General features: G+C 41.0%; 1 protein-coding gene across 2 annotated transcripts in view; it reads right to left on the reverse strand.

Annotated features, from left to right (window-relative positions):
- Positions 1-1,369: 1,369 nt before the first annotated feature.
- Positions 1,370-12,256, reverse strand: part of LOC113042461 (noelin-2-like) — a 55,216-nt gene continuing 44,329 nt past the window's right edge. For both annotated transcript variants that reach the window (XM_026201347.1, XM_026201340.1), the window contains exons 3-6: positions 9,954-10,109; positions 7,603-7,822; positions 6,958-7,064; positions 1,370-2,342 (exon numbers count right to left, since the gene is read on the reverse strand). In XM_026201347.1, the coding sequence (XP_026057132.1) occupies positions 1,668-2,342; positions 6,958-7,064; positions 7,603-7,822; positions 9,954-10,109 (1,158 nt within the window). In that variant the 3' untranslated portion in view covers positions 1,370-1,667. The remainder of the gene's footprint in view (positions 2,343-6,957; positions 7,065-7,602; positions 7,823-9,953; positions 10,110-12,256) is intronic.

Consider the following 12,256-nt stretch of genomic DNA (forward strand, 5'->3'; position numbering starts at 1 on the left):
TTCTACTTTTACTTTCAGTACTTGAGTAGTAAATTTTAAAATAGACTACTTGCAATACTTAAGTACAAAAAAATGTTGAATACTTCTACTTAAGTGTGGTGCTTAAAGAGCACTTCAACTTCTACTCAAGTCACTTTTTTGATAGAGCACTTGTACTTTTACTCAAGTATGGGTCTCTAGTACTTTATACATCTCTGAAAATATCTCAATTTCTGTTCTGAAGATGAACGAACGTTTTACGGGTTTGGAACGACATGAGGGTGTGTATTTAATGACAGAATTTTCATTTTTGGGCGAACTATCCCTTTAAGATCACACTTCTATGTTATAAATAAACTTCAGCTACTCATTTCCAACATTTTGATCTTTTGGAAGAACATGCAGAGCAGAATTTTGTGTACTTTCCCACATTTTACACTTGTTAATTGTTTTTCTGGTGTTTAAGAATAATAGTGTCTGTCCTACTTCATACTTGTGTCATTCTGGCTTGGCAGGCTGTCTGCATCACGGAAACCATGATTTCACTTAGTACAAAATGTTCCTGGATAAACATCCTTGTTGATCCTGGAACAACATTCCAATTAACCAATCAGAAGGGATAACTTTTCAGGAAATATCGGTTTTAGGCTTACAATCAGTGGTAGGGGGTTCTACAATCTTGTTAATCAGCTATAATTTCACACTGATTTTAGGAATAAATTATGGAAAGGATTAGGTTCAGGGGTAGGGATTGGTTTTAGTCTGTATTTATGGACAGTAATGTTGATCCAGTATCAACAAAAGATGCTGATCCAGGAACATGTCTTACTTGGCAAAATCACGGCGACCCTGCGCCACACTGACTATTTGTGAACCAAAGAAGAATGCGGACAAGGGAAGCATACTTTGGTCTCAAATTAAATAAAGAACACATTTAACAAGTAGTTTGACAAGCCCACGGTTTAGTATTTTACACAGCCTGATGATGAGGTGTGCCTCGAAAGAGACATGGAAACAGATTGCAACTTGGCAAGTGCAAACAACAACAGCATCAGCAGCAGCAGCAACAGGCATCACTGTAGCCTGGGGCCTCATCTCTCCGACTGAATACTGTTGATTTTTTGTTATTTATTCTTCTGCTGTCTTCCATATCTGCTCCTCTGCCACCTCACCTTTCAGCCCCTTCATGTCACGGAGCTCTGCCTGACTGACGTCTCTCCTCGGGAAGGCTGACACCAAACAGGAGCTGGATTCACTTCTTGAGGCAGTCAAGAGGAGCTTGGCTCAACCCTGCTGTGGCACATCTCTAGTTATATTACAACTGGAGTTTAGATTAAGGCTTTGTGAAAGATTTCACAAAGAACACTGCAAAAAAATAGGTGAAACTTGAAACTGGTAAAGTTTGATGTTTATTTATTCTTTTTCCACAAATAAAAAGAAAGTACTCATGCTGAATCATCACAGGAAAGAAAATAAAGGCTAAGTCCGTATACCAGTACCAATCTTGCTCTCCTCAGAACATTAGATGAATAAAAGCACTCTATGAAGTTTGGAATGCAGTAAAAAAAGTTCTAGCTTTAGTCATGTCCTCCTCCACATAAATGTGTGTATATGTGTGTGATTCGTGTGGGCATATCAGTGTGTGTACATCTGTGTATAAGCAAATGTGTTTGTAAGGTCTGTGTGACCTAGTCCTCAGAGGTTTTGATGACCTGGAACAATGTGACATTGTAAAGGACTTGATGTCCGTTGTTCCAAGTGTAGAGCACTCTTTCTCGGGGGTTGTAGTCCATCATGGAAATGTGGGAGTATTGGTTATGGAAGGGGATGTCTGTGTACTCATAGGTAGAGGTGTTGGTGTAGTATGCGAAGTAGATCTTAGCACCGGCCAGGTGGGAGTTGGTGACGTAGAGAGTGCCGCAGATCATGAACGACTCGCCGGCGCTCCGTTTAGGGAAGCCGGTGTCCCACGTCTGAAGCACTTCTAGGCTTTGTGGCTCCAGACGGCTAATGACGATGTTTCCAGCATTGGGAATGGTGGTGTAGACTGCCCATAGCCCGTTCTCGTCGGCCATGAGGTCGATGTCGGATGATCCACCCCAGGAGTAAGGAAAGGTGTTGTTGTATCCCGCACCGCTAAGGCTGCGCTGCACCAGGATGCTCCGGGATCGGAAGTGGTACTTGATGATTATGTTACTCTGGTATTTGTTGTAGTAGAGGGAACCATTGTACACCACGTGACCCGTACCAGCCCAAGGGTGGGGTAGGAGATGCTGCACAAAGTTCTGGCCCTTCATGAAGTCATTCATTGTGCGATACTCCAGCACACGGCGTCCCTTAAAGTAACCGTCCATTGACCATACCTGAGACAGAATAAGATATACAATTGTAAAATGCATGATAGATACAAATGAAGGAAAAAACAAACATGCAGCACAGTCCAAAGTGTAGAGAATGGTGCTGGTCATAGGTTAGATCCCAGAGAATGCGTAAAACTGTTCAAATGTATATGTAAGTACAGTGTTATTATATGCAGTGCTATTATCATTTAAAAAAATATTATATTTTTGTTACCAGAAATAAAAATAAAAACTAAGAATAGTTTTTTAAATAAACTAATTTGGCTACCCTAAAATACTGAAGCTAAAATGAAAATCTGAAACTAGGAATCTCTGAACACTAAAACAAAAAAATAAAATTAGTTGAAAACGAAGAAAAAAAATGCTAATTTTAAACAGAAAAAAACTTTTGTTTACACAAACCCTTAATTTAGATGAAGGTACTTAGCCAGATGAAAAAAAAATACTCCCTGACCGTGTGTACACCTTTGTAAAAAAACAAAAAAGAAATAATAAAATACCTCATGTTCTTATTTCCATTAAAGCACAAGATGATTTTTTGATAATTTTCTAATAATTTTTTTTTTTTTTTCAGATATACCTTTAAGCTGGTGCCGGATATGGCTGCCTCGATGTGGAGGTTTCCCTGTCTGTTTTTCAAACCCATTAAGTTTTACCAGGGATGAACTGCTGTCCATTCGGCAGTACACACCACAAAATCTTCTACCAGTTTTGATTACTCTGATGTTTTGCTGAACATTGTAATTGGAGGAGCAGTGGCACTGTTCAAGCATTTTAAGGCACGCAAGCGTGGGAAGCTCAGAGAGTGCGGCTTTAGATTGGCGCTACCTAGTATCCATCTGGCGAACTGTACACAGGGAAATCTCACGATGGTGGGTCATGCATTTACATCAATGAAACGTGGTGTACAGATGTAATAATTTTGAAGAAGATGTGCTGTCCTGATCTAGAAGCACTTTTCATCACCTGTAAGCCGTTCTACTCGCTACGGGACATTTCTTCGTTCATTATCCTTCTTCCCTATGTGTGTGTGAATCCAGTGTTACAACAGCTGGCTGAATCACAGACATAGAGCAACAATACCCAGACTCTGTTATAATCATTCTTGTTGACTTTAATAAAGCAAATCTCTCTCGTAAACTGTCAAAATATAGACAGCACATTACATGCTTTGAAACAACACACAACATTACAACATTACAATACTCTGTCCCGCAGGGAGCCTTGGGGCTCTCTGATCACTGTTTGGTTCATCTTATACTGACCTACAGGCAGAAACTGAAATCTAAACCTCTAATAAGGACTGTAAAAATGTGGACCAATGAAGCAGAATAGGATTTACAAGCCTGCTTTGACTGCACTGATTGGAGTGTTTAGAAGCTACTGCCACCAATCTGGACGAGCTCACAGGTACTATAACATCATACATCAGTTTTCCTACCAGGACTTATTTAACATACAACACTGACGCACATGGTTCACAGCAAAACATAGACAGCGTTGTCAGGCCAATGAGGATGCCTACAGGAGTGGGGACAGAATCGTGTACAATCAGGCCACAAGAGGCTAAGAGGAGCAACTCTAAAAAGCTGAAAAACCAGTTTCCAGCAAACAACCCTGCTTCAGTGTGGAAAGACCTAAAAGACATACAAGACACAATCTCCCAGCACTAAGGAGAATCAACAACTTGCTGAAGACCTTGAATGAGTTTTACTGCAGATTTGAAACTCCCTGTCTCACACCCCACACCCACTCTGACATGCCCCCCCCCCATGTACTCCAGATCAGAGAAGATCAGAAAAGAAAAGCACCAGGCCCAGACAGTGTTTCACCAGCCTGTCAGAAAACCAGTGCTGACCAGCTGGCCACCATCTCTTCACAGATCTTCAACAGATCACTGGAGCTATGTGAAGTCCATGTCTGCTTCAAACACTCCACCATCATCCCCTTTCCAAAGACAAACAAAATCACAGGACTTGGTAACAGAACTGTTACCCTAATATCTGTGGTCATTAAGTCATTTGAGAGACTTGTGTTGGCTTATCTGAAGGGCATCACTGGACCCCAGTTTGCTTATCGAGCATTATGAGACCATCCAGAGTGAAGAAAAACGTTCAGAAAATCACTCTGGATCCCTCACATTCAAGCCATCTCCTTTTGAACTCTTACCATCTGGCTGGTGCTACAGAGTACCGAACACCAGGACTGTCAGGTACAAGAAAAGGTTCTTCCACCAGGCAATCTCCCGTATGAACAATTAAATGTTCTCGTCTACTGTTTATTTACTTAATACCACCCTACATCTTACTCCATTGTGTGTGTGTGTGTGTGTGTGTGTGTGTGTGTTTTATTCACATATCTTTTTTTTCTTATTATCTCTGTGTACTGGAAGCTTCTGTCACCAAAACAAATTCCTTTGCAATAAAGCTCTTTCTGATTCTGATGCTGGAGGATCAGTTTACACAAACTTGTAGCGTTCATGCAGCTTGAGTGCAGGTGACATTACAACTAAATGAGTACATTTAGAGTTGAAATTAAAGCTGAGAAATTAGGAATTAAAGCTGAGGTTTATGTGTCAATAATGGTGTAGAGAGAGAATAAACCTGGATGAAAGTACAGTACATCAAAAGAGACGCCATCCCCTGACTTACCTTTCAGAGAGTGACAGCAGAGCCTTTCTTCCTGTGTAACCAGCGGTGACTCTGACTGTGCACAGTATGTGTATGTGTGTGTGTGTGTGTATTGTCAAATCTATTGATCTGCTCTCTGTGTGGGAGTGAAGATGCTGTATGTGCTCTGCACTCAGCTGCAGCAGTTGTTCCCTGCCCTTTTCCACTCCACAGTCACAGGAAATCAATCATGTTAGCAGTTCTCCATCTCTCTCTGCCTCTCTTATTCTTACTCACCGTCACTGTATGAGTCTGAAGTATCTATCAGGCACACAATCTTCACATCTTTACTAAGCCATGTTCTACGCACTCTTTATTAACACATTGTTATGAAACCTCAGACAGTCACCTTACTTAGGATGGTTATTATGTTCTTTCTCCTACATAATGAAGCCCCTCTGAGGATTTAACACTCCCCTGCTATCTTTTGCCTCCTCTTCTCCTTCCTCACTCCCTCCTGCAGTCTCCCTCCCTGCCTCTTCCCCCATTTCTCATTCCACAGAGAGATGCATTGCGTTTTTATTTTTAGGCTACTGTGGGGCTGTGTGGTGACTAGAAGAGGAGAGCAGGTGACTTATGGACAGGCAGGATAATTGGAACATTAAGTATAGCATTTCCTTTGTGGGCTAAACGAGTCCCTGTGGATTGTCGAGTGGAGCTGTGGTCAAACTGCGGTCTGCCCGTCTCCGCCTCTGTGCTCCCTTCTGAGAAGAATGGCGTATGTTGTGCTTTGGATGCTGATGCTAGCTTGACCAGCAATGCAGTGTGTGTGACATTGTAAATCTAGGGACAGTGAATGCTCAGATGCCTGCCAGATTTATATGACTGTTATCTTGATTGCAGTGATTTATTTGTCACTTAACGTGATCGATGATTGGTATTGGCTAATGATGTGATCATTACAGCCAAACATAAAGGACTGTATCATTTGTGGTGAACTTTCAGCTTGCCCCCATGAAATACAGAATAAATTATGATCATTGCCTGTTGTCCTCTCCATGTCAGTCCTTTTATAGTGGAAAGGATAAATGATTGGACAGAGAAAGAACAGTTAGACAGATTACCTATTTTGAATGTCTTTGAATAAAATTCCTCTACTTGCATTCCAATTCCATATCAGGTTCACACTCTTGAATCCAAAAAAAAAAAAAAAAATCTCTCACCACTGGACCCAATAAGAGATTACAACTTAGAGAAGTGCTTTCCAATTTTGTTCCTCACAGTACACACTTTGAATATCTCCCATATCTGACCCATTCATTTCTGGTCTTGGCGTCTTTACTAATGAGGTACTCAGTTGAATCAGGTGTACTTGATTAGGATAGGTTCAAAAATGTGTAGTTTTGGTGTGCATCCAGGAACATGGTCGGTAAACACAACCTTTTATCACTGGGCAGGGGCGCTGCATAAGATCCCGGGCCCTATGCATAGGCAGTCCTAATGGGCCCCCCACCCCTTGAAAATATATATTCCAGACTTTTCAAGGGCCCTCTCTTCCTTTGGGGCCCTGGTAATCAGTACTACTTTCCCCCCCAGTCCGGCGCCCCTGTCACTGGGACCAGGATGACATTCCCAGTTATATCTCCTTGGGAATGGCTCTGGCTGCTAGTAATTTCTGGCAGTGATTGGTGAAGCTTTTGCCTAAACAAGTTGTTAATACCCAATGCCCTGATGGAGTAATTAATATGGGGACTGTGGCTTTGACAGGAGACTTAACGATTGAGAGAAGTATGGAGTGAGGGAGTGAGAGTATGAGCATGATAGAGAAGGAAGGAGAGGGAGGGAGGATGAAAAATGGTGGAAGAACTATCCATCATTGAGTCAGCTTCACTGTACCAAAACACTGAGTCAGTCACAGTGCGTGTGTGTGTGTGTCTCTGGAGAGAGATAGCTCATCATAGCAGTGGCAGTGATGGAGTGATAGGGTGTTGTGGCACAGTCATTCTTACCCTATTATCGGAGCTGGGGATCATCGTGTCAGTCATCCAGGAGCCGAACCTTGAACCTGAGGCGCGGACGGTGATGGGGTTACTGACGCCAGTTAGCTTACCGCAACCTGGTGATAGAACACAGGGGGCACTATAAACAACAGCTTCAGAGGAACTCTGAATGAATCAGTTAGCATTACATTTCCAAAAGCGTCATTTATAGAGTAGAATGAATATCCTTTAGATCATTTTCGTATTTTCTTGTGAATTCATCAGTTTCACCCTGAATAGAATTTATCTTATAATGCATCTGAAAGACAATGAATCTTTCTGCCAAATTAACTTTGGACATTTCAGTTTGAGGCCTGCTCGCTGGCTGTTTTTAGACAACTAGTACATTTTTACTTAATTGGGTTTAATGTGGTCTCCCTGACCATCAACCATTTCTACTTTACTTTGCTTTTCCATTTGAAAGTAAATTACTGCAGCTGCTCTTAAATAACTCAACAAATAATCATGCCAATCAAGTCCTTTCTAAGTAAATCAAGTCTTTCTATTTTCTTGTTGTAATAGTTCAAATACTGTGTGTGCACTGTCAATAGATTGGTTGCTTACTTTTTCAGATTATTAAAATCAATTCAAACTCACTTCTACTAGATGTCTTACCGAGTTTCTGCATGCATGAGTGCAGACGAGTCTCAAGTAGTAGCACTCGCTGCCTGAGCTCCTCGTAGTCATAGGCTCCCATTTCCTCTTGAATTGCCATTAGTACCAGAGACAGATTCCTCACCTCCTCCCTCAGCCGAAGGATCATTCTTGCATCTGCCTTGTACTGCTCCACCACTGGCAGCAGGGGAAGCAGCTGAGTAACCTTGTCCTTTAACTCCTACGGTAAACGGAAGAAGGAAGGTGTGAAATGGAGGTTAGGAGAGACAAGAAATGGATAAACTCCCTCTCACAGAAGATTGGGAATTTGCATGGGCTCTCATTAGCTATTCACCATGTTCATCTCAAATATTTCATCTTGCATGACCGGTTTACTGCCTCGGATCCGAATGTATCCTCACATGGGAACCTAATATTTATTTTATGCATTTGCAATCTCTCACAATCTACTGATCCTCCAACATGGTGGCACAGGCCCACTCATCTGAGCACTGTCAGCTATTCAACTCGGCGTGACCAAGCAAATATGAAAGAGCTCAGAGTTGTGGGCTAAGCTCAGCTCAGTGTGGGCAATCAGTTACCTCAGCCATGCAGACTGGCAGGACTGGCATAGGCTGAATTATATCAATAAAGAGGGTCTTGAACAGCAGGTGTATCAATAAAGCATGCTCACCACAGGAGGGGCTGTTTCCTCCTTGTTAAAGTTTATCATAAATCTGGTGATGGAGCTGCTCTCAGCCCTGCGGCACCACATCATAAATTTCATTTTCCTGTTCCGAGACACAAAAATGTAGTCTCGTTAATCTCCCGCCCTGCCATAGGCGACTTTGAGCTCTCCACATTCATCAGCAGCCTTGCCGAAATAAAGCCAGGCTCTGAGACCCCCACTCTTTGAAATAGTGCTTTTAACACTGGCACCAGTGGCTCCAGCAAAGAAAAAGGGTTACAAAAAAGGAAGGATTATGGTGCTTTTGAACATGTATCGATAGATGAGGAATGATTTCTGGAACATTTTGGAATAATTTTCTATGCAGCGTTTGGTGACTCACACCACAGCAGAGTGGGGTGGATGGGTAAGTGGTGGCGCTGCGTTCTGAATGATAGGGATACCCAAGGGAGGAAAGTCTGTGGCTTCTCTTTAGCAGACAGCTACATGTTACTCATCTTAAAGTGTGCTCTTCCATTTAGTCAGCTGTAAATTAATGGTGAATCCTTCTACTATTTTGAGATTGTGCAGGGCTACCAACCCACTCTTGTTTTCAAGAGATAAAAAGCTTTAATAATAAAAGGGCTCTGAATCTGAGCCTTTGGGAGAGCAGCTGCTAGCTAAAAAGAACAAAACAAAGTTTAACCTTTCGTATGCACACAAACACACTCAATACTGAAACAAGCTCCAAGTTCTAGGTATAAATAATTGAGGTGCATTTGAATTCTTTCAGAGGACTTTTGGTATGTCTCAATTAAATCGAAAGAATATAGGTATTGAAGGTTAGTGTCAGTGTCCATTTCATGTAGGGGCAGAGGCATCCGGAAAGAGTTTTAAAGTAGAGGTGGGCATTATTTAAACGCATTATATAAAAATACTGAGTATGAAAAATACTGAAAAATACTGTGTATGCTATTTAGCATGCACTGATGTTGCTCAATATCCAGTCATGTAACACAATTAATATTACTGTATTAATGTACTGGAGGTCAGCTAGTAAAGGCTGGGCAGGAAACCTCACTCCCTTGACCTCAAGAGGTGCACAAGTGACTGGGCTTAGAGGCTGCAGTGTTCTTTTTTTCTCATCTCCCATACCAGCTGTCACTGGGTTCGAATCCCACTTGGAACAGGCCAAGAGGAACTAGTTGCATTGGTGCCATGACCCGGAAAGAGAGTGAGTCTAATAGAGCCCAGCTGGTAAAGGCTTTGCAGTAAACATACTCCCCTGACCACAAGGGGCACACTTGTGCCTGTGTTAAAAGCTGTTTCCTTGATAGCACATCTGCCTCCCACGCTGGCTGTCACAGGTCTGCAGGACGAGAGGAACTGTTGCAATAATGTTCACTTGGGTGCTATTTATGAATTGATGGTGTATTCAGATGTCCTTGATTTATTATTTTGTACTGTTCTCTGAGGTCCACTTATAATGTTATCAAGATTTTTACATAAAAATTTAGAAGTAATAGGCTATTTTTCTGTGTTAACCCCCTTATCAGAAAGCTTGATTGTTTGAATAGATTTGGCTGATTGCAGACTTGGATGTAAAATGCCTACTGCTGTGATTTAGGCTAAAAATGCATAAATACAAATCACATATCAAGCCATCATATTAAGCCATTTTTTTAGGCTGAAAATGCTTCAGTACCTGAAAACTCTTGGGGTTGAGGCTGCGTGCATTTTCAGAGGCAGTCTTCAGTCTGCCGTCCACTGTTTTCATGAGGTTCTCTGTGTCTCTCACATACTGCAGGTCTCTGTACGTCCTCAGATCTAGCACCTCCATGGATTGAGTGATATTCTGAACCTGTTAAATACCACAAAACACAAAGTCAAAACATTGTAATGCATCAGGGCATGTTTTTTGAGGACACAACAGTGTGACGCCTTCAGTTTGTTGTAGTTCAAATCCGCCATCCTACATATTCAGACCACCCACTGAGCATCTTGCCCACATCAACACACAGGCGACATGATCGTGATTGCTGACCAACACACACACCTTACTAGCTCCTACATACTCCCACATTCTCTCAGAGGCAACACACACACAAACAAACACACCCTCCTCCTGGATGCACTTACAAGAATCAAACAGGACATTGATTGTATGCTGGTATTCTCCTCATGTCCAAACTGATGTGCATGAGGGCCCTTGTTTAATTACCTGTTCTGCATAGCTGTCAGACCCAATGGTCACACGTAGCGCTCAGGATTGTGGATATTTTGACTTGGGCAAGGGTTATGTGGGATCACATATTCACTCTGCATTCAGTTATTGTTTGTCATGCATGTCGCTGACGATGCACGCTCTCGCACACACACAAGAGGCTGGGTGGTGGTAGTTTAATTCTGAACACATCTCTCTCAGAGAGGGACTGACCCAGGTGTCCTCATTAGTCTGCATTTTATTAGGCAGGAGCATTAGTGGCTCACAGCTGCTGGCATGGCCACACACACATTTTATTGTCTGAGTGGTTGAGTTGCCGTACGATTGTAGATGAGGTGTTTAAACCCTGACAGAGGGGCAAGGCAGGATTTAGGGCAGTGTTTGTGTCAGGATTTAAAGGGATATATCACCCAAAAATGAAAATTCTGTTTTCATTTATTGTCCCTTGTAGCATTTTTTTATGACTTTTCCTATTTCTGCAGAACACAAAAGAAAACATTTTGAAGTCTCAGCTGTTTCTGTCCATACAGTATTGTTGAAGGCAATGGGGTCTAAAACTTTCAAGCTCTAAAAAGGATCACAATCACTTTGATAAACAGATTGATCCTTTATTCACTCTCAGATCAAATCAAAACATTGGTCAATGTACAGTACATATGTGCAGATATCACATATGGCAACAAAAACTTCAAATATCATGGTCAAATGACATTAAGAACCAAACTTACGTTAATCAATGTTTTGATTTAACCATGTATGTGACAAATAAAAATCTTGATCTTGAATTTGAATAAAAGCTTAACTCTTGATCCGTTTATCATACAAATAAATTTCAAATTAATTGTAATTATTTCATGCAACCTGTATGTCCTTCTCAGAGCTTGAAAGCTTTGGACTCTTGATGACTTTCATAATATGGACAAACAGCTGAGAAATTCTTCGAAACTTCCTTCTTTCATGCCTTTATTAAAAAAGGGTGTGGAACAACCTGGTGGTGAGTAAATTATGGAATTTATTCCTTTAAGGTAGAGTTTATGTAGGATTTAAAGGGATAGTTCACCAAAAAATTTAATTTTCAAAATGACTTGTCATGTATGACTTTTTTTTTCTTTGTAACACAAAGAAGATATTTTGTAGATGTTTCAGCTTTTTCTGTGCATATAGTATTACAGAAGACAGTGGGGTTTAAATCTTTGATGCTCAGATTGATCTTTTATTCACTCTTGAATCAAATCAAAATATCGATTAACGTTAATATACAGATGACACAGAAGACATCAAATATCGTGACAAATTTCAAACATCAGTGATGTTTCTTGATGTTTGAGATTTGATGTAGTTTCTGTACACGTTGATTTGAGAGTGAATAAATACTTACATTTTAATTTTTTATCACTTCAGAAGACCAGTCAAATAGATACATTTTGTTACCCTTGTGTCCTTTTTGGAGCCTTAAAGTTTTGGAGCCCATGCAGTAACTTTCATAATACAGACTAGACAAAAACAGTTGAAGCGTTCTTAAAAATGCTTCTTAATATAACCTTTCAGACAACTGGAGGCTAATTAAATGATGACAGAATTTTAATTTTGTGGTGAACTATTCCTTTAAGGTAGAGATTGTGGCAGAATTTGAGTTATACTGTGGTAGATTGGCGTGATTGTGAGTCACGTGCCTTATTAAATCATTCTGTCTGGAGTCCCAAATTTGCCTTCTCATGATTCCCTCTCCAAACTGTTTTAATATCAGCATCTATTTCTCTGCTTCTTTCTTCATCTCTGCCTCC

This window comes from Carassius auratus, chromosome 3, assembly GCF_003368295.1.
Source record: "Carassius auratus strain Wakin chromosome 3, ASM336829v1, whole genome shotgun sequence".
NCBI lineage: Eukaryota > Metazoa > Chordata > Actinopteri > Cypriniformes > Cyprinidae > Carassius > Carassius auratus.